Source organism: Saimiri boliviensis, chromosome 15, assembly GCF_048565385.1.
Source record: "Saimiri boliviensis isolate mSaiBol1 chromosome 15, mSaiBol1.pri, whole genome shotgun sequence".
In the NCBI taxonomy this organism is placed as follows: Eukaryota; Metazoa; Chordata; class Mammalia; order Primates; family Cebidae; genus Saimiri; species Saimiri boliviensis.
In genome coordinates, this window is record NC_133463.1 from 53935788 (window position 1) to 53961916 (window position 26129).

The 26129-nt window shown below is 33.6% G+C and overlaps 1 protein-coding gene across 45 annotated transcripts in view; it reads left to right on the forward strand.

Annotated features, from left to right (window-relative positions):
- The window catches only part of RIMS2 (regulating synaptic membrane exocytosis 2), a 730833-nt gene that overhangs the window by 377096 nt on the left and 327608 nt on the right, over nucleotides 1–26129 (forward strand). For 30 of the 45 annotated variants that reach the window (XM_074387016.1, XM_074387028.1, XM_074387027.1 and 27 more), the window contains 5 exons: nucleotides 15041–15249; nucleotides 17068–17187; nucleotides 20489–20588; nucleotides 21381–21504; nucleotides 23449–23495. In XM_074387016.1, the coding sequence (XP_074243117.1) occupies nucleotides 15041–15249; nucleotides 17068–17187; nucleotides 20489–20588; nucleotides 21381–21504; nucleotides 23449–23495 (600 nt within the window). Of the gene's footprint in view, nucleotides 1–14849; nucleotides 14918–15040; nucleotides 15250–17067; nucleotides 17188–20488; nucleotides 20589–21380; nucleotides 21505–23448; nucleotides 23496–26129 lie in introns of all 45 variants that reach the window. The other 15 variants (XM_074387012.1, XM_074387013.1, XM_074387023.1 and 12 more) reach the window with 1 other exon arrangement.

Here is a 26129-nt window from a genome sequence, read left to right on the forward strand (position 1 = left end):
TCTTGAAAACCTGGGCTCCGACAGTCCTCCTCCCTCAGCTTCCCAATGTGCTAGGATTCCAGTTGTGAGCCATCATTCCTGACTGGAATAACATTTACTGAGACTTTCACAAGTAAAAGTTTTTAAAAGTCAAAGATTGATTACTCTCATATATTCACTGGTGGGTAAAACAATCTTATGCTAAATAATTATTCCAATTTTAATGTGACTCTTAGGATTTTACCCTTAAATAAAAGGGAGTCAATGACATTGATGTTACATGAATATAATTAATTACTTTGTTGCTGTATTAGGCAACATTATAAAATTAATAAAATTATTTCATCATATCTTTTCTAAAATTAAAATAATTTCACTTGATGAGAAATCAAGTTGCAAATACATATTATGACTTGAGACTTGAAATTATATAACATAAATGTAAGCAGGTTAAGAGGCTAAACTAATTCAAAGTTAACTTGTCAAGTGCACAACCAGAAGGTAAACTTACAAATAGGAACAAAGGAGAATTTTTTGTTTCCTAAGAAATTGCGGGATTTATCATTTTAAAGATGGTAATGCTTTCCCTTTTCATAAATATTTTCTTGTTAACAATGAATGAAATACCACATGAAACATTTGCCTACAGAAAAATTACTGTTTTTAATGGAAAACTTATTACCCAAGTAGATACTAAGAAAAATGAACTTGCCGGGTGCGGTGGCTCAAGCCAGCACTTTGGGAGGCCGAGGTGGGTGGATCACGAGGTCGAGAAATCGAGACCATCCTGGTCAACATGGTGAAACCCCGTCTCCACTAAAAATACAAAAATTTAGCTGGGCATGGTGGCACGTGCCTGTAATCCCAGCTACTCAGGAGGCTGAGGCAGGAGAATTGCCTGAACCCAGGAGAGGGAGGTTGCGGTAAGCCGAGATCGCGCCATTGAACTCCAGCCTGGGTAACAAGAGCAAAACTCCGTCTCAAAAAAAAAAAAAAGAAAGAAAAGAAGAAGAAAAATAAACTTATGGATTTCAGTGTGTGGGGTATATGGCAGGATCCTTAGCTAATTAAATGAAAATCTAAAAGCAAAATTAACCTATAAACCCCTTATTGAAGTTAGTTTGTAATATAAAAATGTCAAATTTTAATTGAAAGTGAAGTCTGTTATGTTGGATTTGAATTTGGTACAGGATGCCTAGATTTTAATATTTAGTAGAGCTTAAAAAACTGATGATTAAATTTGTTCAATGGATAGAAAAATGTGTACTTTTGTGAAGAATATATTATTATTATATTATTAATTGATGAGAGACATAAAAGAGCAAATGCCGTAATGGTGTATAGGCCATTTATATTTGAGTTTAAAAAGCATTGAAACAGCAGACAAGTTGAGTCTAAGAATAATTCAGTATTTCAAGAGGTTTAGAGTAGATTAATTGATTTATTTATTCATTATTTCTTCCAATTAAAATATATCAAATATCAGTAATCTATGGTACTAGAATATGAAACATGAAATAAGTTTGCATTTTTCTTGCCCTAGAATTCCAGTTTGGGGGTACAAGAGTAAGATCTTGAACTTTAAATTTGACTGCATATATGGTAGTTGAGTCATCCCAGAAAATTGTATCCGGGATAGCCTTTTACTTTTGTTAGCCTGTGCTAGAAGTATTACATAAGTGAAAGGATTTTAGAGTTTGTTTAGCAGCAAAACAATTTGACTTCTTATTTAAGCCTCAACATTCTGGATGTACAGTGTAATTTTACTGCATGTGGGAGATCATCCATTTATTAGGAAGTTTCACTTGAGAAAATGATCAGATAATACCATTTAGATCAGGGATAAATAAAATATGGTTTGTATGCTCAATTCAGCCCATCACCTTTTCTGTATATCTCTTTTTTGAGCTTGGAATGTTTTTTACATTGTTTTTTAAGTGTACTTTAGGTTCTGGGGTACATGTGCAGATCATGCAGGATTGTTGCATAGGTACATACATGGCAATGTGGTTTGCTGCCTCCATGCCCCCATCACCTACATCTGGCATTTCTCCACATGTTATCCCTCCCCAATCTCCTCACCCCCTCGCTGTCCCTCCCTTGGCCCCCCTCCAACAGACCCCAGTGTGTGATGCTCCCCTCCGTGTGTTCTCATTGTTGAATACCCACCTATGAGTGAGAACATGCAGTGTTTTTCTGTTCTTGTGTCAGTTTGCTGAGAATGATGGTTTCCAGATTCATCCATGTCCTTCCAGAGGACATGAACTCATTGTTTTTTTATGGCTGCATAGTCTTTCATGGTGTGTATGTGCCACATTTTCCTTGTCCAGTCTATCCTCGATGGGCATTTGGGTTGGTTCCAGGTCTTTGCTGTTGTAAATAGTGCTACTATGAACATACGTGTGCATGTCTTTAAAACAGAATGATTTATAATCCTTTGGGTATATATCCAGCAATGGGATTGCTGGGTCAAATGGAATTTCTGTTTCTAGGTCCTTGAAGAAGTGCCACACTGTCTTCCACAATGGTTGAACTAGTTTACACTGCCACCAACGGTCTAAAAGTGTTCCCATTTCTCCACATCTTCTCCAGCATCTGTTGTCTCCAGATTTGTTAATGATCGCCATTCTAACTGGCATGAGATGTTACCTCAATGTAGTTTTGATAATATGGTCTTTAGAGAAAAAAATTGCTGATTCCTGGATTATAGTACAGTATGCATTGTTCATTTTCGATAAAGTTACCTTGAGATAAGTTAATATTTTCTAAACATAAGTAAATAATCATTAATACTTTTTTAACTTTTAAAAACTTTTAAAAAATTAACTCAAAAATTAAACATTCTTATAAGTTATTATGCCTGTATCTGCTGGACATTTATTTTCTTCAGAACTTAAATTACACTGCTTCACTTTTTAAACAATATAATTTATTTTAGGAAATAAAAATTGTCTATACTCTCAATATAGAATTTAGTTGTTTTTAGCATTTTTGCTGTTAGTGATGAGACAGAGTAGAGCAAAACAGGTCTCTGGTTTTGAATGTATGTTCAGATATTTACTAGCTATGTGACCTGGGTCACTTTCTTTGTCTTTATAATATTTACCTCTCTCACCTGTAAAATGGGGATAATAGTACTTGCATGATAAGCTTATAGCAAGGAATAAATGGCATAAGTAAGGGAGAAAGACAACTGGATATGAGGAAAATTGGGAGTGAGTGGTATTGTTGCAAGTAAGAGGAGAGAACTTTATTAAGGGAATATGATACATTCTGAAAGGTTTAATAACTTCAGGATAGTAAAATATGTATTGGATTGACAACATGGTGGTGATCTTGACAGGATCTGATTAAATTTGATGATTAGGATGGATGCCAGACTGGCTGACGGTGAAGAGTGTATAAGATGTAAAGAAGTGAACGTGGCACATTGACACTGCATGGGAATGGGTTTCGAGGATCCAAGATAAAAGGGCATGCCTAGGTAGCATGACTCTCCCAAGGGGAGAATTAGGGTTAATGGGTAGCTGGGATCACAAATTTGTACTCATCGGCCAGGAAGTGAGTCTTTTTGGCTGTTTTTCTTTTTAGGATACATCTCCTGGAAAGGCTTTTTGAGAAAATAATTTGGAGCATGGGGAAAGTGTATTTTAGAGCAGAAGGGCAGCTCAATATATTGCCATACATAATTCCATTCTCCATGGAGCTACTTGTCTGTCTTTTTTTGTAAGGGGTTCATAGTACTTTGAAGAACTCTTTCAGCGTAAATAAAGTAAGACTGACAGAAGTTTCAAGCATGGACTCTTATAGTACAAGACTAATGTTAATCCTTTTAACAAAAGACCTAAGGAAATAAAGGAAAGGTTTAATTTTATAGAAATCTAATATGCTCCTGACACTTAACCTTTTGTCCAAATCTTGAGATATATAAATGTATCAGTTAATTAGTGGAGTGGGCTATTGAATAAAATATCAGGATCCTTGACAATTAGGAACTTTAGTGAATGATCAAGATGGTAAGAACATAGTTATGTTCTTACCATCTTAATCACTCAAGATTGATTATTCTCTTTTATTTAGTATCTTTTTTGAAAGGTACTAAATAAAAGAGAATAAAATGGTGTTAGAATTCTACATTAATAACAAATGGGCAAGAATGGAATACTTTGCAGTCTCTTCAAACCAAATGCATTTTAGATGTGATCAAATCTTATAAATGGTACATGTATTTAGATGTGTGCATGTGTGCACACACAATGTTGAATCAACAGATCAGTTTTCAATTCTATTCTGACAGATGATTGTACAAGCCATTTTATTACAGCACATCCTGTTCTGCATATGTTTGTAATTTTTAAAAGAAAAAATTATATCCCATGTAATTTTTCTTTCCTGTGGGACTACTGACCTTTGGTTTGCAGTTGAGGATATCTAGTGTTTGAATTAACTTAGGGTTTAGGTCTCACAATGTATTCTTGAGATAGAAAAAGAAGGGGAGTTCTCATAATTTTATTGAGGAGACAAGAAATACAGTGGACCCTTGACCAATACAGGGATTAGGGGTGCCAACCTCCTACACTATTGAAAATCTCCATATAATATTGACTACCCAGTAGCTTAACTACCAATAGCCAGCCTGCTGTTGACTGGAAGCCTTACTGATAACACATATTTTGTCTGTTTTATGTATTCTAGATTGTATTCTTACAAGAAAGTAATCTAGAGAAAAGAAAATGTTATTAAGAAAGTCAAAAGGAGTCTTGCTCTTGTCCCCATACTGGAGTACAATGGTGTTATCTCAGCTCACTGCCACCTCCACCTCTCAGGTTCAAGGGATTCTCCTGCCTCAGACACCTGAGTATCTGGGATTACAGGTGGCTACCACCACACCCAGCTAATTTTTTTATTTTTAGTAGAGATGGGTTTTCACCATGTTGGTCAGGCCATTATAGTAGTTCTTAATTCCACAGGTCAAGGAACTAATGTAGGGGTTATTTTGAATACCAAGGATGTCCATTTGGAGATTGCTGTAATTACCACTAAATGAAATCTGGGGAATTATTGAGCCCACCATGAGTCAGACTTGGGCCAGGACTCAGTTTATTACTTATTTTCTATATACCCCCAATTTAAAAGAGGGGCTATGATGACACTGGAATTTTCAGTGTCACTGTCAACTAGATTCATTGTGTCCAATGGTTCTTAAAATGTATGGGTTATTTCTTTTCCTATGTTTACTGTTTACTGAGAAAATAGCTGCATTCACTTTCTGTGATGTTAGAGTTCTTCCTCCTGGCAACTCATCGTTTCTTTCAGTTATAGGGTTCCACATCTAAAAACTGGTTTAGATCCAGAAACTATGCAAGGAGTTTTGTCTTTTTATTGGGGTGACTTCCCATAGCCTCCTGATCATCCATACTTTTTTGTTTTGATTATATAGATTGGGCATATCCTCATTAGTTGACCATCTATCTTGCCCCTAGGGATGCTGTGCTCAGTGATCTTATTCCTAGCTTTGTGGATCTATACTCTGTGGCTACCACTCCTATCTTGACACTCATTATAATAATGGCACTCACTATGCATTTGATTGCTAATAGCTGTCACCTGGACTCTATTTCAAGCTCCTCTTTATCTTTTTGTTTTTGGGGAGGCCAGATAACTAACAGCATCTCTTACTGTCAGAGGAAAGTCAACACTGGTATTATCAATGATGCTGGTATCTGCCTCAGCAGTGTGTTTCTTATTTCTTTTGCAAATGGAGGGAGATCTGGATCCTCTCTTAGAACCTCCTGACTTGCTTTAGGGTTTGTGTGTTATCTCCACTTTAGCATACCTGCTTCTCTGAGTCTTTGAATCCTTTCTTCCACTTTCTTCCATGCCATTTCTGACTTTTCTGTCTCTCTTGGTTTTGGCCACCACTTTTTCCAAGCTTCCAAGAACTATTACATTTTAACATAATTTTCTAGAGTTTTTTCCAGGATGTTAAATCTTCCTTCACAGAAGGGTGCTCCTACATCTACAAACTATGTCTTACCAAACTCTATCTATTAACATTCCTCCCAATCCAAGATTGTCAAGATGCATTCCTATATGTAAATTTCTGGGTATTCCTTCTGCATATTGTTGAGAATATATAGTTGGTTTTTGTTTTTTGTTTTTGTTTTTGTTTTTGTTTTTGTTTTTGTTTTTTGTGGAGGTGGGGTGGGATGGAGCATAATCTCTTTCTTCCCTTAAAAGGCCCCACATTTCTCTCACTGGGTTATTTTGTAACTTAACCCTTATGGTTAGGAAAGGAAGTGGGAATAGATACTGAGAGGATCATTTACTGTTTTGCAAGGAAATAGCCTCTACATCTTCATCAGACAAGTGGAAGTGCTAGGTTTTAATAAGAAGGAATGCCTACTTATGCAGGTTCAGGCTTTGGCAGATTTTTCCTTGGAAGTCAGAGGGTTCAGGGGATCTAGTTTTAGGAATTTCAAATACATGGAGCTAAGATGTCCCCATCCCATGCCTAAGGTTTCCCTACTATCAGGATTCTGTCCTTAGTATAGCAGACTTGCTGACATTAAGAATTTTACTTTGTCTAGAGCATTGCTACCTTTATAATTAACACTTGGGCTTGATACTTAGCTGTTTATGCCTACTAGTTGCAGGAAATGAGACTATATGCTTCCAAGAAAATCTATATACATATTTAAATTATATATTTTACCTGCCTATATTTCTAGAATGTGAATTTCTTAAGCTCCTATTTGTACCTGTGTAATCTAAAAGTTTCAAATTGTGTAATTATTAAGATGAATTCTAATGTCTGCCACTTATATAATCATTTCATCAATTACATGTTATTAAAGAAGAATATGTTGGTAATACCAAAAGAGCAAGATTTTAAAAGCTAATTATGGATACTGTTTATCATCCTACTTCAAATGCTACTGTACTTTTTAGCTAGCCATGCTTTTGTATTGGTGCTTAAGCCTTGGTCTAAACGTATGGGGCCCTCTAGATCTATTGACATTTTGGTTTGGTTCCTACTCTAAAATCTCCTGCTTTCAGAGCTGGCAATGAATTAAGAGCCAATTACCAGAAACTTAGCAGCTTAAAACATGTTTATTATCTCATAGTTTCTGTTGGTTAGGAGTCTTAACGTTACTAAGCTAGGTTTCCCTCAGCTGCAATCAAGTTGTCATCTGTGCTGCATTTCTATCTGGACATTTGATTCAGGGAAGAATCTGATTCCAAGTTTGATAAGATTGTTGGCAGAATTTATTTATTTTTTTGACAAGAAGCTGCCGTCATCTCCCCGACAGCTTTTAAAGGCTCTTAGCAGTTCCTAGAAGGTATCCATAGTTCCAAAAGGCTGCCTGCAGTTCCTTTGTAACATGGGCTTTACATCATGGCTGCTTTCTTCAGTAAATCAGCAAAGAAAGTATCTAAAACAAGCTAACTAGCAAGGCAAAAATCTTAATGAAACTTAACAGTATCATGGGAATAAGATCCCATCACCTTACTATCTCCCTACCTTTATGAGCAAGTCACAGTTTCCACAAAGTCATGAATACCATGAGATGGGGATTATGGACTACAACCTTGGAATCAGTCCTCTGCACAGTGTCCAACAGTTAGTTGTCTCTGAAGCAACTCCATCAAACATAGTTTACAAACCATTACCTTAGATAATATTCTCTATATATGACCTTTTTTTGGTTGGACTTTGTGTTCAATAGTTTATAGAACTTTTTCTTTGGAGTGGGAAAAACTTAAGACTTATTATCAATTTTAGTGACTATTTTATAAGGGTAAATGACCCTCCAGGAAGGTTTCAGTATTATGTCTCAAAATATAGTTCCTAGGACACTTGTCCTCTGATAAAGCTTCTGTGTTTCAATTAAGTTTGTGAAAACAATATAATATAATCCTCTAAGTGAAGCATATTGTCATTACTGTTTGAAAAAACATCCTACACTCAGGGAATCTATTTAATTGTACTTAATCCAGACTTTTCCAAAGTTATTTGATTAGAGAGCTTTTAAATTACTCAATGCCCTTTAACATTTTGCAGAACCAGTATTCCATGGGTTACACATTGGGAAATGTCCACATATATAGCTTGACAAGTTTAAAAGGAGGACAAAATAACAAAAAGGGAAATACAAAACATAAAAGGGTCATAGTTGAATTTTCCCTACCTAATTAGAAAGTTAATATTTTTTAAAATGACGATATCATTAACTTGGAATGACTCTATACTTTACAAAGAGCGTCATGAGTATCTTAAGACTCTCAGCAGTCTGTTAGATATCACGACTAATTTTTTTCAAAACAGATGAGAAAATGAGGCCTATGACTTGTGCAAATCATAAAACTGATAAGGGATAAAGTCAGTATTTTAGTACAGGTTTTCTAGCTTCAACTATAAAACTCCTTCTTTATAAACATGATGAAGTTGAAAATGAGGTTGTAATTTTTAAGCCTTTATTAAATCAAAGTAATGAAAATCAATGATATAAAAGAGTTAATAAACTTGTCTTAATGTAATGACTGTAGAAAAAAAGTTATAAATAGAATATCTAAACATTTTTTCTCTGTGTATAGAACACAAACACACATAATTAGGTTAGTTTGCATTTTACAATAGAGATATGTGGATGAAAATTTTAGTCAAAGGTTCAAATCTTTTGATTATTTTTAGTCAGGCCTCATATTTAAGTATGTTTAACTTGTGCCAGTAGAATAATTGAATACCAGAGTTGGATAGGATTTATTGTGCTTTATGTGTGACTTCCTATCTGAAGCATTGACCTTCTCTACATCGTGCTGACAAGTGGTACTCTAGCCTTTTCTTTGAACACGTCTTTTGATGGGGTGGTGACGGTCTATGAATGCAGCAAAACATTATTTTTAGATGTTTACTCTGAAATATTCATAGATTTGTAGGAAATTGGAAAGATAGTTCAGTGAGATCCTATATGTGCTTCACCCAGTTTCCTCAATGGTTATACCTTGCATAGCTATAATTAAGAAATTAATACTGGAACAATGTTTTTATAGTTCTAGGACATCTTATCACATGTATGGATTCATATAACCACCACTTCCATAAAGATGAAGAACTACTGTATTACCATAAAGATTATCCTTATGCTTCCTCTTTCTAATAACATCCTTCTCCTTCTCCTTCTCCACTATCCCTAACGTCTGTCAACCACTAATTTGTTCCTTATGTCTATATTTTTATCAGTCATACAGTATGTGACATTTTAAGTTTTTTCCATTTCATATAATGCCCTTGAGGTCTATCCTTGTTGTGAGTATAGGTTTTCCCTTATTTCCAAGTAGCATTTCATGGTATGAATATACCACAGTTATTAATGGATATTTTGGTTGTTTCTACTCTTTGGCTGTTATAAATGAAGATATCCTCTTTGGTGAAATTTCTGTGTATATAAAGCATTCAGCCTTTTGTCATTAAGTATAATCTTAGCTGTTGGATTTTTATTGTTGTTCTGTGTTAGTTTGAGCCAGTTCCCCTCTACGTTTTTAGAGTTTTTTCAAAATCATTAATGCTTTTTCTGCATCAGTGGTCACTGGATAAGATCATGTAATTTTTTTTCCTTTAACTTGTTAATATGTGGATACATTGATTTTCAAATATACAACCAGTCTTGCCTTCCAGGAATAAACCTCATTTGGTCATAGAGTATAATTCTTTTTTTTTTTTCTTTTTTGCCATCAGCCTTTCCATTTTTGTCTGAGGACATTGCGTATAATTATTTTTTACTGAATATTCTGTTTGCTAATATTTTGTTAAGGATTTCTCTGTTTATAATCATAAGGAATTTTGACCTGCAGCTCATTTATAGTTTGGCATTTTCTTTTTTGTTTTCTGTTTGTTCCTTCTATTTTCATTTCATTATTTTCTTTACCTTGCCTTCCCATGGGTTATTTGAACATATTTTTAGAATTGTAAATTGTGTCTCAATTGCCCTATAGTGTTTAAGTGTGTTTCTTTTTGTAGGTTTTTTGTGTGGTTGCTCTAGGTAATATATTACATGTATACAACTTACAACATTGTATTGGTGTTGACGTTTAACTAGAGTGAAATGTAGAAACCTTAAATCATTTAAATTCCTTTATTTTCTACTTTATCTCATAATGGACTTGTCTTAAATATTTTCTCTATATATATTGAAAACCACATCAGACAATGTATGCTCTGTACTTTAAGCATCAAAAGCATACTTTAGAAAACTCAAGAGGAGAAAGAAAACCCATATTTTTGCTTATTATGTTCTTTATTACTTCTTGATACTTTCAGGTTCCTTCTTTTTTGTTTCTCTTTTGTTTCCAGAACTTCCTTTAGTTATTTTTTTTAGGGTAGATCTGCTGGTTACAGATTCTCTTTGTTTGTTTGTTTGTTTGTTTGTTTGTTTTTGTCTGAGAATGTATTTGTCATTCTTTTCTGAGAGATAGTTTTATCATATTTAGAATTCAGGTTGACATTTCTTTTATTTTACCAATTGAAAAATATTGTGTAACTTCCTTCTGACCTGTAAGGTTTCTGATGAGAAATCTGCAGCCATTCAAATTGTTTTTCCCTTTAGGTAAGGCGTTGTTTTTTTCTTGCTGCTTTTAAGATAGTTCATTTTTAGTTTTAGTTTGATTATGATGTATCTTGTAACATATATCTTTGAGTATTTCTTGTTTAGAATTTTACATAGTTTCTTGATTATGTAAGCTTATACCTTTGGCCAAATTTGGGACATTTTCGGTCTCTTTTTCTTTGAATACCTTTTTTTTTTTTTTTTTTTTTTTAAAGATTTATTTCCTTTCTTTTCTCCTGGACTTAGAATAATATGAGTGTTAGCCTTTTTGCTATAGTTTTTTTAGGCCCTTTTGGCTATGTTCATTTTCTTTCTTTCTTTTTTTTTTTTTCTTTAGTCTATTTTCTGTATGTTTTTCAGACTGGGTCATTTTTCTCATTCTGTCTTCAAGTTCACTGAGTCATTAATCTGTCCTCGCCATTCTATGGTTGAGCCCGTCAATTTGCTTTTTCTATTTCAGTTATTCTTTAGTTCTAAAATTTCCATATGGTTCTTTATGTGTTTTCTAGTTCTTGTTCTAGAACTGGAAAGCCCAGCAATACATTTTTGTACTATTACTAAAGAAAGATATTTTATTAACTTAGTTCTGTACTTTTAAGCTGCAAAAAATAAGAATATCAAGTGATAAGTATTATCAATAGTCTTAATAGTTTTTAGGACTATTTTCTATATGATTTACCGTTAATTATCTTGTTCTTACAGGGACACTGATTTTTAGTCATTCAACAAGTGTTTATTTAGTACTTATATTTGACAGTTCTGTTTTGTTTGGTTTTGGTTTTGGTTTTTGGTGATGAAGTCTTGCTCTGTTGCCCAGGCTGGAGTGCAGTGATGCCATCTCAGCTCACTGCAACTTCTGCCTTCTGGGTTCAAGTGATTCTCTTGTTTCAGCTTCCCAAGTACTGGGACTGAGAGCTACATGCCGCCATGCCTGACTAATTTTTGTATTTTTAATAGAGACAGAGTTTCACCATGTTAGGCAGGCTGGTCTCAAACTCCTGACCTCAGATGATCCACCCACTTCAGCCTCCCAAAGTGCTGAGATTACAGGCATGAGCCACTGCACCCGACCTATATGACAGATTTTTGCCAATCAGATGTTTTGTTTTAGTTTCAAATGGTTAAACAACTTATTTTATGTTTTTATTTTCAGAGAAGAAGAAATACATTTCTGCCTTTTTGGTAGAGAGGCAAGCACAGAGGGAGAAGAGAAATTTTGAGCTGACTTTTCTTACTATCACATAAAAGTGTTAAGAATTTTTATTTACAGGCTTCATACTATATTTTCTCTAATGCACAGATTTGTCGATGCTTTGTTATGGGACAATACTGTATTTTGAAAGGACTACCGGTTTTCTGAGACTCAGATACACTTAGCTTTTTGGGTAGCTATCCAGACATGGGCATAATTATCCCCTGTACTGGCCATTTCTGTATACTTAAGTGTGTTTTAACAATATTGTAATTATTTGTGCCATGAAAAGGCTTGGGAAGCACTTCTCTAGTGCACAGGTTAAAGAATGGGGTTCCTTTCTACAAATTGCATATTGTGTGTGTTAGATAATAAAGCCTCATTCTCTTTCATAAGTAAGTTTTTTCAAAGAATTGTCTCCAGTAATTCTCAAACATCTGATCATAATCATCTGGAAATCTTGTTAAAATATAGATTGTTAAGCCCACCAACAGTTTCTAATTCATTAAGTCTAGAATGGCACCCAAGAATTTACATTTCTAGCATGTTCCCAGTTGTTGTTGATGATGCAATTTGAGGATTGCAAGTTAAGAACCATTCATTTACACACAACTTTTTCTACTTTTTCACTTCCCTTGGTTCTTCAGTTTCTTCAATCTTATTTTAATTTTTATCATTCTATCCAATTGTTCTTCCTGATATCTTTTCTAATCTTCATTGTTGCCAAATCCAATGCATAATTTTCACTTCCTCATCTCATTTGATATGTAAAAATCATTCAGTATAGTTGATTTCTTTTATGTTTAGGAAACTATTTGATTTGGAGACCTCCTTCTATCTCCCTCCTACCTTCCTTTTGTGCTCTGCATGCTATTTCTCAATCTTTTCTCTTTTTTTCCTCAAATCAAACACTAAATGTTAGAATTCAGTTTGGGTTCTCTTCATACCTTATTGTGCCTTCTATTCCTAAATGATCTCACTCCTGTCTGTCTGTATGTTAATAATTGCCAATTTGTGTCTCCAGATCAAAACTTTAAGTTTTATTACACCCTGACCAATTTCTTTCTTATATGTCCACTCAGTTCAAATGATGTATCACAAATCAACCACTATATTGAATACATTTTAAGATGTACATTTTTATCATTTTTATATCCTGAAATGTATGAGTCCTATCATCAGTGGCATCATATATTTTATGAACTAGAGTAATTCCCTCTTACCCATCTCTAACAAGAAGTGTTCTTCCTCCAGTCTTCTCCATCTCATAATTTTTTTCTTTCATTCAGTTGTTAATGCCAGAAATCAGGTAGTTAACTTTGACTCTTTAGTCTTTCTTAACAGTGTTACTTCTATCTCAGAAACATCTCAGTCCCTCTTTTCTTACCATGTCTATTGCTATTATCTTTTTTCAAGCCATAGTTACATTTCCCAAGGGTTATTGTAAATGTCTTTTAACTTTTGGTGTCATACAACCTAGTCTCTCTATAGTACTTAGATTCATCATTTTAAAATGTTCATCAGATCATGTCACCATTTCACTTAAAATCCTTCAATGGTTGAAATTTCGGGTGTTGAACAATGAGAACACATGGACACAGGGAGGGGAGCACTACACACTGGGGTCTGTTGGGGGGAAATGGGGGAAGGAAGGAGGGGTGGGGAGGTGGGGAGAGATAGCATGGGGAGAAATGTCAGATATCGGTGAAGGGGAGGAAGGCAGCAAATCACACTGCCATGTGTGTACCTATGCAACAATCTTGCATGTTTTTCACATGTACCCCAAAACATGAAATGCAATAAAAAAAAAACTTAAATATGACATAGAAAGACCCATCTAAGTTGGTCTATGCTGCCTCTCCAGTCTCACTTAGTATTATATTCTTCCTCATTCTTTTTGGTTCAGAAACTATGGTGTTCCCTCAGTTCTTTCATAGCACCATGTTGTCACATCTTTCAGTTCTCATCTTAAACATTATTACTTTAGGGGTGTTTGCTGACCCCAAAGTCTAAATTAGATCTTATTGTACTCTTCCATAGTGCTTTATATTTTCCTGTATGACACTGATTTGTTCTGTTTCTCTATCCCTACTCTGTTGTAAGCAAATTTCATTGTTTTACCCTTTACAGTACAGCTTAGCATAATACATAGCAAATGGAAGGTGTTCCGTATTTTTAGAAAAATAAAATATAAATAGAATTTTTAAAGATATATGTGCACATATAGACTAAAAAGATATTTAAGGTAAAAAATTTAATATTTTGAAATACTGAGCAAATAAGTAGCATGCAAGTTTGGGAAATGGTAGATATGCATTCTTAGTTGCCAATTACATAAATTGAAAAATTACTTTTTAATTTACTTTTTATAAGAATAATTTCTGAAAAAAAGTTGAAATATTATTTCAAAATATTAAGTAATTCATGATGTTTAAGTAAAGTTAATTTTTGCTAATATATATTGAATGAATCTGCTTTTTAATTTTCATACAAAGTTAATATTTTATGGAAACAATTTTTTTAACCACCCAAATTTCTTAGGAGGTTTTTGCATGATGAAAAATATCATACGCATTTCAGAAGCGATGTTTTATTATTTGGCTTTTTAAAATAGTAGTTATTGACAAACCAATGTAAAATTTTTAAATGTTCCTTAATCTCTGGAGAACAAACTCATGTCTTTAGAGCAGCATGAGAGCAAAAAAAATTAGCATGAATAACAGACATAGCTGATTGTCTTTTTATTTTTCAGCATATACATTTTTTTGTTTCTATTTCTGTTTATTATTAGCTTTTTCTCTTTTTGCAGGACTTTTGTTCTATAGGGTCGGTCTAGAGTACATAAACCTTATATTATACATTCTATAAATTTTACTCATTTTGAATATTAGCTTTATTTTGGCATATATATATATATATATATATATATATATATATATATATATAGTGAGTGCTACAGACAAAGTTCTTGAGACCAGACAGGATCACACAGTTTAAAATGTTTATAATGTCTCTGTCTGTCCCTTTTTTCACCATCTCCTTTACTGCGCTCTTTTGTCTGACTCTCACAGGAGACATGGATTACAACTGGTTGGATCATACGTCTTGGCATAGCAGTGAGGCATCCCCAATGTCTTTGGTGAGACATGTGGAGCCTTACTATTTAATTTTCGTTATCATTTCACTTTTCCTTTTTTTATTTACACCTTTGCATGTTTCTTTTTTGTATCTTTTTTTTTTTTTTTTTATCCCACACCTGTAGGGGACAGTCAAAAGGGAAAAAGAAAAACTAGTGAGCAGGCAGTTTTGTCGGACTCTAACACCAGGTCTGAGAGACAAAAGAAAATGATGCACTTTGGTGGCCACTCTTTGGAAGAGGATTTGGAATGGTCTGAGCCTCAGATTAAGGACTCTGGGGTAGATACGTGTAGTAGCACAACCCTTAACGAGGAGCATAGCCATAGTGATAAGGTACTGAGATTGTGGAGCCTGCCTTTTAACCTGCTCATTTGGTCTTCGTTTGCTCTCTGTCACTCATTAAAACAGAACATAATAAAAGGACAGGGCATCTCAAGGGTCACTGTAGCATTTCTTAAGGTGCAGAAAAGAAAAACAAAACAAATAAACCGAAAAAAACCTCTTGCTTGCTTTGCTGTTTTTATTGTTTGACAGCATACCAAAAAATAAGTATATGAAAATAAAACTTAGAAACAAAGGAATGTTTTTGGCTTTTGTCACGTGAGAGAACTTTGTAATGTTATTAAAAACCACAAATAATAAATAATTTTTGGATTGGCTTATTTGATTGCTTGCATATATTTTCCTTGGGATGAAAATTAAATTATCAATAGTTTGAATCCCAGGCAAAAGGGAGATAATTGGGTCTGTTTGCACAGAAAAAGTTGTTTTTCTTTTTTCCCTTTCACTGTCATTTTGGTCTTTTGTTTTATTGTCATAGCATTTTAATGTAGTATTAATTAGTAGTAGAGCCCTTGCCATCTGCTTTAATATTTATTATTTTTGCTTTTAGGATAGTGGGACTTCTGAAATCTTTTTACCATATAGATGTGATTGACTGAAACTTGTGTTTTGCCTGTGAAATTTTGCATGAAGATATGCCTGTTACTTTTTGATAACTGTGAAGCTATGATTACACAAATCATTTTCTTTCCTATTTAGCATATCATTCATAATAGAATAATGTTATTATTTACAGAGGCCTTGGTTCAGCCCCGAGGAAGAAGTAAACTACTAATGTTTTCAAGGTTATTTAACGATGAATATCACTGAATTATCTAGTAAAAATAATTTACTAAATAGATCAAAGACCTGAAAGAATCATGTAAGAACCTCTGAAATGTGAGAAACGTAATCTATTCTCATCTGTAAATGAAGTCTTTTTCTCCCATGCAGATTCATTTGGGAATTTTTTGGGGGCTTATGTACATTTAACTATTTTAATCTAGAAACCTACTCAAAAAATACCTCATCATGTGTTCCAATTTAATGTTTTAATATGATTTGACTTTTTAATTTTTTTTTTTTTTTTTTTTTTTTGAGACGGAGTTTCGCTCTTGTTACCCAGGCTGGAGTGCAATGGCACGATCTTGGCTCACCGCAACCTCCGCCTCTTGGGTTCAGGGAATTCTCCTGCCTCAGTCTCCTGAGTAGCTGGGATTAAAGGCACGTGCCACCATGCCCAGCTAATTTTTCGTATTTTTAGTAGAGACGGGGTTTCACCATATTGACTAGGATGGTCTCGATCTCTCGACCTCGTGATCCACCCGCCTCGGCCTCCCAAAGTGCTGGGATTACAGGCTTGAGCCACCGCTCCCGGCCGACTTTTTAATTTTTACTGTAATACAGGTTTTCAAAATGTTCCAAAAGTGTTTGGAGAGAAAATTTTCATTTTTATATGAATTCACTTGCATAGACTTTCACTGTATCTTTTCTGCCTGTGCATTTTTATTTTTCGGCATGTAGATAATTAGAGTCTCATGTATTTTCAAAATTTCTCAGATTTTGTAGAGCTATATAACTTAAGTATTGTGTCAGAGAACTGTAAGAATTGGAAGTAATTGGATTTAAAAAAAAAACCTTCAGATTATACTGAGGTTATAAGCATAATGTAGTACATCCTTATGGTCAGTGCTTTGAAATCAAAGCTGGTTTGTGTAATCATAATACTGGAATTCTGAAGTTCAGAGTGGTTGTACAATCAGAGATCATTTGTCATAAAGTGATAAATAAAATCCTTTACTTATTTTGTTTGTTGATGCAAAATGTCAGCACCCTGTAACCTGGCAGCCATCTAAAGATGGAGATCGTTTAATTGGTCGCATTTTATTAAATAAGCGTCTAAAAGATGGAAGTGTACCTCGAGATTCAGGAGCAATGCTTGGCTTGAAGGTATGTAATAAAATATATGAGATTTTGGCTTTATACTCTTTTATAGATTTATCAGAAAAGCAAAGGATAACTCTTTCAACTTGTACCAATTTAGTAGCACATTTTTCCATTTTCAGTAATTTGAGATTTGCACTCATTATACAAAACATTTCATTTTCCCACTATTATTTAAGAAGTTGCCATAATTCCACAGTAATACTTGTATATATAAATTTGAAGATATTAAACTCATTAGGATCAATTTGAATTTGAAATACAGTAATCAAATGTATTTTAACTATACAGCTTATTCTTTAAGTCTAAATCTATGTTTATATTTTATTAAAGTGATAGTTTTTTTATAATTACTCAAAAACGGGAAATGTGCTATGTATATTACAGATGAATTAATGTATATAACTTTGTATAAATATAGTAAAATATGTGTGTGTGTGTGTGTATGTGCATATGTGCACTTAAGAGAGAGCACTGTTTGAAGTCTAAAAACAAAAATAATTATTTTGGGAGATTAAATGCAAATATCGATTTATGTTTTACTGTAAAGTACCAGAAAATTATTTGGTAAATACATTAAATAGAGCTTTGTTTGGTTTTTGTGAATCTAGTATAACCAATTAAAACCTGAAATGTAAAAAGAGGCTGGGTGTGGTGGCTCACGTCTGTAATCCAGCATTTTGTGAGGCTGAGGCGGGTGGATCACGAGGTCAGGAGTTCAAGACCAGCCTTGTCAAGATGGTAAAACCCCGTCTCTACTAAAAAAATAGGGTGCCTGTAATGCCAGTTACTCGGGAGGCTGAGGCAGAGAATTGCTTGAACCTGGGAGGCAGAGGTTGCAGTGAGCCAAGATCACACCACTGCACTTCAGTCTGGGCAACAGAGTGAGATTCCATCTCAAAAAAAAAAAAAAAAAAAGAAAGAAAACAAAAAGAAAAAAGAGTATGCCAAGTGGTGCCATGACTCATACCTGTAATCCCAATACTTTGGAAGGCCCAGGTGGGAAAATCACTTTAGACCAGGAGTTTGAGACCATCCTAGACAGCATAGTGAAACCCTGTCTCTACCAAAATTTTTTAAATTAGCTGGGCGTAGCAGCACATGCCTGGAGTCGTAGCTACTGAGGAGGCTAAGGAAGGAGGATTGCTTAAGCCCAGGAGTTCAAGGTTACAGTGGGCTATGATCACACCGCTGCACTTCAGTCTGGGCAACAGAGTGAGACCCTGTCTCTCTGTAAGAAAAGTAAACGTTTTAGAGCTAAGCTAAGCTATTGCTGTAAACATTGTCTTGTAGAATATAGTAAGATATATTAGGAAACTTTGAATGTAGGTGGAATTGGGCCATGTATTAGATTACTTTTAGAGTGCTATAGAGAAATATCTGATACTGGATAATTTATAAAGAAAAGAGGTTCAATCAGCTCATAATTCCCAAGCCTTTATAGGAAGCACAGTGCCAACATCTACTTGGCTTCTGGGGAGGCCTCAGGAAGCTTACAATTATGGTCAAAGGTGGAGGGAGAGTACTCATGTCATGGCAAAAGCAGGAGCAAGAGAGAGTGAGAGTGGGAAGCAAGGTGCCACATACTTCTAAATGACCAGATCTTGCAAGAACTATCACAAAGACAGCACCAAGCCATGAGGGATCTGCCCCAGGATCCAAGCACCTGCCCTCAGGACCCACCTCCAGCATTGGAGATTACAGTTCAACGTGAGATTTGCACAGGAACAAACATCCAAACTATATCAGACTACTAACATTTATTGGGTGGCATCCATGTGGCTTGCACTTACCTGAGCAAGTACTCAGTTTTCTTAGTTAACACTCACAATATATCAGTTTTCTTAGTTAACACTCACAATAGACGAGAAATGGGCTTAGAGAGGTTTCGTAACTTCCCCATGGTCACAAGATGGTGACGATGGTGGGATTTAATTCAGATTTGGCCATTTCTAGGAACAGTGGCACGTGCCTATAGTTCCAGCTACTTCGAAAGCTAAGGCAGGAGGCTTGTTTGAGCCCAGGGGTTCAAGTCAAGCCTGAACAATATAGTGAGACTCTTCATCTTAAAAAAATTATTAATCTAGATATGCCTATTATAGTGTTAGAATAAAGATTAGGAAGTCTTGGCTTCAATTCCAAATACAGGAGTTACTAGTTACAGGAAACTGGACAAATAAACTTCTTTAGCTTTAGATTTCTTATCTGTTCAATAAGGATAATTGATTTGTTATAATATGATTAAATAAATCAACATGTAAACATTTAGTACAGTGCCTGGCAAGCTTTAAATATCAATAATCATTATAGCCAGTGTAATTAATTATTAATAATGTTTGTTAAGCCAAGAAAGTTTTTAAATATTTATGTAAGGATATAAGCACTTAAGAGATATACATTTAATTTTCAGAATCAAACATAGAACTAATTAGTTTATCAACTGAATTGCAGCTATGTGTAATTCACTGTAATTATGGAAAAAATGCAGGGAATAAGATACACCCCATGATTTTTGAATTTGAGTAACTTTCACTCCATTTAGAAGAGAACAAACAATTCATTTCAGTCAGTGAGGTTGATTGCTATTATTTGCTTCACTTGCCATGAAGTTGAGATCTTGTCTGAATGGCAGTTGATTAGAATCAAAGCATTAATTTTGTAAGATGCTAATATCTTACAAGTATACATATGACTCCACAGCATTATTCCTAACATTTTTATTCGTTTTCTAAAAGATATATTTTAATAGAAACATGAAAATGAAAAATTGGGATGCAGATGGTCTGAAGTTTATATTACTTATGATGCAACTAAGTAAATTTTGTAATTTTTCTCAAGGAAGATCCATCATCATTATGCACATTATCAATGTTCCTAAAAGATTACTAATGAAAATTTGGTGGTATATCTTAATTATAGTAAAATAAACCAAAATTTTGTATTAAAATATTTACATCTATAACTAGATATGTTTATATAAGTAATATGATACTGTAAAATATGTTTTCGGAAATAAAAGCAAGAATTCTGAAATAAGGTGGAAAATTACCAATTGTTATGGTGTTTCTAAGTTATGCAACATTTCAGCAAATAATGGATTAAATGGCAAAACGGTTGAAATATGTGAAAAAGACTTAGCTCTCAGGGCACATACTAACCTAATAGAGACAATAAATTAAGAAATCATTTCTGTACATTAAATTAGCATTTTAGGTGTGGTAAATTGTTCTAGGTATTTTTTACCTGAATATTCAACTATGCTTATTTTAACAATATTCCCATCTTAATACTTTCCTCTTTTAAACAGGTCGTAGGAGGAAAGATGACTGAATCAGGTCGGCTTTGTGCATTTATTACTAAAGTAAAAAAAGGAAGTTTAGCTGATACAGTAGGACATCTTAGACCAGGTAGAGTTTTACCTTTGATTGTACATTTACACCATTCAATTTGAGTAGTTAATGAGTTATTTTCATTTATTTAGAAGTGATTTGACAATAATAATTCATTTAACTTAAATATAAGTCTCTATTCATTAATGGAAAGTCATAACTATTATTTCTTGAGTCATAGTAGATAAAATCATTTTTATATTCACTTTGCCTTATTTTTTTCTGGTGGGTATTCTAATCTGTATTTAACACTAACCATTTTGTTGCCCATAAGACCTTTTCCTTTTGAGAAAATTCTAACATAGTTTAGAACAAACTTTATGGATAAATGCATATTTCCTACCACGTGTTACTCCTTATCTCTTTGGTAATGGATACTATTGGAGAAATCCTTGAGTACCTTAAAGAGGATTTGATAAGATACTAATTATTAAGTTTTTTACAAGAGAGTTTAGACAGTGAAAAACAAGGTGCTCAGTTGTACGTATATTGGGAAACCTACAGCACAGTCATAAAACCTTTAAAGAGGCAACTGATTTTGATAGTTGCTTAGAATTAGAATTTCTATTAAGAAATTACACAGAAATAATATTTATTTAATTTTTTCCTCTGACCATTGTCCTTTTCTGTGACATCTGCTATCACCCTGGTCATCAAACTTTATGTCACTGGAACTGTTCTCAGTATGTTTTGTATTGTATAATGGTTATTTTATCCTATGGAGTTTATTGAAGTTTAAGATTGCTATTAAGTGTATTTTATGGGATCAAATTTTATATATAAGATTACTATTATTGACACACACTATAGGTGATGAAGTATTAGAATGGAATGGAAGGCTATTGCAAGGAGCCACATTTGAGGAAGTATACAACATCATTCTAGAATCCAAACCTGAACCGCAAGTGGAGCTTGTAGTTTCAAGGCCTATTGGGTAAGTTGGTTTCAGCATTTTACATGTGTATGAAGTTAAATACTGTTAAACAATTTGTAATGTGCCATCTAATAATTTCTGATTGCTTTATGGAAATAATTTTATAGACAGTAACTCTTTATCTTTCCTTAGCAAAAGCACCTCACCAAAAATCATGATATCTCTCTATCTGATAATACAAATGGTAGAATATACAGTTAGTTACAAAAGAAGAAGAAATATTTAAGTGTTTATTCATTTTATTATTGTAACACCTTAGAAGGTGGTTATACGATTTAGTAGGGGAAGGAGACTATAAATCAACTATAGTCTAGACATTTTACATTTTTCAAAATGGAGATTTCAACATCAGAAAGAAAGAGCCAAAGACATACGATTCCTAGTAATAGTCTATAGATAGAGGTAACAGTTAATGGAAAAACGTGCTCTTTTTTAACAGGATGGACAAATAGACCAAAAATAAACAAACACCAAAGTACTCTTTAGCTTTGTAATTTGTACCTCTGTTTTATAATGCCTATGCATTAAATACAATGTCTATAGATTAAAATTGACAATTTCCAAACATTGGCAATAAATATTAAAGAGGTAACTGAATTATATTATATGCCAAGATAAGATATATACCTATATCAGAGTAAAAACAACAGAAAAATATTACTGATAATGAATGATTAAATGCAGATTTGGGGCAAGAGCATTCTAGGGTGGAGCCAACAGAATTCCTTTCTTGTAGCAATAGTAATGTCCAGTTTTAATTCATTTAGAAAATCATGGGCCTATATTATTTTTATCTCTTTTTTAAAAAATGCTGAAAAAACGACTTAGGTTGGTGGCTTAGTTTTATGGAAATGTTCCTTTTAAAGTATTAAATCTGGCACTTGAAGTTGTATTCATTTTTATTTTGTCTTTTCACAGTTTTGTATTATGGTAAAACTGCAGTGTATAAGATTAGTGTATTAATCAAATATATTTCCTGGTATTAAAGGATCATCAAGTAATATTTTTGTTTAATATATTAAATAATTTATAATCCTTTATGTAATTTACTGAATGACTGTAACCATTAATATTTACCCCTTGTGTCAATCTCAAATAAAAATATACACTTATTTTTGGTGTAAATACAGTGCCAAGGTAATGTTGAGATTCCCTGTAGAAACATGTTTGCCTCTTTCTCAATGATATTACTACATTTTAAAAGTTTCTGGTGGATCACGCCTGTAATCATAGCACTTTGGGAGGGCGAGGCAGGCAGATCACTTGAGGTCAGGAGTTCGAGATCATTCTGGCCAACATGGCTAAACCCCGTGTCTACCAAAAATATAAAAATTAGCCAGGTGTGGTGACAAGTGCCTGTGGTCCTAGCTTCTTGGGAGGCTGAGTCAGGACAATCGCTTGAATCCAGAAAGTGGAGGTTGCAGTAAGGAGAGATCGTGCCCCTGCACTCCAGCCTGGGTAACCGAGCAAGACTCAGTCTTGAAAAAATAAAAATAAATAAAATAAAAGTATCAGTCACAATCCAAATATTTTAATTTTTATTTTGGTGATATTTTATTTGCACTTAAATGTTACTTATTTAGAACAGCAGGTAAAAGCAAAGAGCAGAATCGAATAAAAATGTATCTTTAAAACTTATCTTGTTAAATACAAATTTTTTCTAATGGATAATTGTATAGTGAAGCACACAGAAAATAAAGTCTGTTTTTTTGTAAATATTCTATGAATGCATATGAATTTTAATTCCTTTTCAATAGTTGGGGCTAGCCCAGAATAATTTATTAGTAACAAGTACTAAGGCTTGTTTCATATTTAATACTGCCACTATTATACAGTTTTTTTTCATTTTACACTGTCCTATTAATAGTTTGATAATGCTATAAAACATGAGTTGCATTAATTGTTGAAACAGTTTCTTGCTTTCTTTTTTTTTAATCATTTCAGAGATATACCTAGAATACCTGATAGCACATATGCACAACTGGAGTCCAGTAAGTTTTATTTGTTCTAGAAGAAAATGTTATTTATAATTGCATTCATCAGAGGTCAGATGAATTATCTAGTAATGTCAAGTAAGAAATATGGTAACCTTGTTATCAAGTATGTAATCATATAAAGATGGAAAATTTAGTATTCATGTCACTGTGGGGAAAAGTACAAAAATGTAGACTATTTTAAGTTTTTTTTAACCAGATTGTCTTATTACAGATTTTTAGATAGCATTATTAAGGTATACTGTAATAAACTGCAGATACTTAAATAACACAATTAGGTAAGTTTCAACGTGCATATATATCTGTGAAACCATCTTCCCAACAAAAAATCAGGAACTTACCCACTACTCTCAAAAATTCATCCCCAAAACTTCCCCCAGTTTTAAAATTTACTATTTGTAAATTTACTATTTATGATCCTTTATGTAATTTACTGAATGACTGTAACCATTAATATTTACCCCTTGTGTCAAATCTCAAATAAAAATATACACTTATTTTTGGTGTAAATACAGTTTACACCAAAAATAACATAGTAAGTGTTACATTTCCCCGTTAAGTGGGGGGAAATGCTTGCAATAAACTAGTGAATAATTATGTTTATTTTAATTTATATTTTTGGAAAGTGGGATAATAGTTCTGATTTAACATCAGAGCAGTAATGGAACAACAAATACATAAGTTCAGTATCAAATTTATCTATAATCTTAAAAATTATTTTAAGTGCTATTTCAAATGTTAAATTAATTTTTCCAATGAACTAAGTTTCTTGATTGATTGAGGGTACAGTAAGGGATATTAGGAGAGAGGAAGAAAAGGGTTTCAATTTGAAATATGTTGATCAGAATAGACCATACTGAGAAAGAAGGATTGGAGGGAAAATTTGTAGTGGCTGCCTAGGGAGGAGATCTTTCCAGGTATAGAATAGGTGGATATAATGGCTTTAAGGCAAGAAGGCCTAAGTTACATTTAAGGAAATTTAAGTAGGGCAGTGTAGCTGAATGGAGTGAGCAAGGGAAAGAATGGTATGAATGAGGATAGAGGAATAATGGGCAAATTACATATATAAGCCACTGTAAGGACTTCAGCGTTTATTTTCAGGAAAATTGGGAGCTGTCTAGGATGGTTTTTAGGAGATATTTAGTTTTAAAAATGACTACTAGGTTGCAAATATCTTAAATAGAGTCAAGGTAAAAGCAAAGCGAACTAGTGTGAAGGTTAATCTGGTGGCAAGACAGTGGTGACCTAAACCATGATGATAGCAATAAGGATGGTCAGATTCTCTATATACCACAATAATTGGGAATATACTGTTAAAGTAGATGTTTTTTACTTTCATATTTGCAATTACAAGTTTCTTTGAAGTCTTCATCAGAGTAGTCCTTTGAATGCCATAGCTCTATACTTCAAAATACGGTTGATTCAGTATCTTTGACTAAGTGCTAAATGACTATCCAAAATAATATCACGATCACATAAAACTGTACCACAAATAAATAATAAAATTATAAGTATTATAAAATGATATTATCATCTTTATCCTTATTGTTCTCATTTTATTTAGTACTTGCAACTGTGCTTGATGTTGTACCTATACTATCACATTTAATCTTTACAATAATCCTATGGGGTAGGTTAAAATTTGTATTTACCTTTATTAAATTCTCAGATACTGTGTGAGCAACATGGAAACATTTATCTTATTTTAGCTATTAAAAAAGTCTGTAGGCTATAATTCCAGAATTGTTTCAGAGGAGACAGGGGTCCTTTCTCAAATTAGATCCAGTATTTTATTGTTTAAACATTGATGTTTTTCCAAGCCCCTGTCCTTAACCTTTCTGGTCCCTCAATGAATTCTTTTCTTCCTATGGTTGTGATTGCCAGCTGTTTGACTTCTAAGTTAACACTATCAAAAGGAGCTATTATTGTTCCTACCTGCCTGGATGGTCAAAGAATATATACATTCTGTTATGTCTTCCTGCTACCTGAAGCTTAACAACCTTTATTGTAAAAACAAAACAAAACAAAAATGTCCAGCTTATTTCTTGCTGGAAAGGCTTCATTCTTTCTACTTGCTGGTAATATAAAAGGTATCATCGTTACTTCAAATCCCAAGGCTTGCAATTTACCCTTCATTTTACTCTGTACTCTTTCTAGAGGTGAGTTTTATCCACCTTTATTTCCAATTAGACATACAACTCTGCAGGTTAATTTCCAACACTAGTCTCTACTTTGACATTTGTTCCCATTTGTACTTCCACTTAGCTGCTTTACATCTCCCTTTGGATGTCTCAGAGATTTAGGTTCACTGTGTTCCAAATTCAGTTCTTATACATCCATTCCCTTAAACACAGGTCTTCCCCAGTGTTCTGAATCCCAGTGAATGACAGCAATATTTTGTCTGGAGAACACAACAGATACACAGGGAATATTCTTGACCCCAAGAATCAAAATAGTGACAGTAAATATTTAATATTTTATTTCCTTTTTTCATGCCCCTCACTTCTTTATGCCAGTTTAATTTGTTATCTTCTTCCAGACATTGTTTTAAAAAATTAGTAATTTTGGACTTAATTTTTAGCATTTGCAAATGTAGTCTGTCTTCCAGTTGCTTTATTGATTTATGTTTTG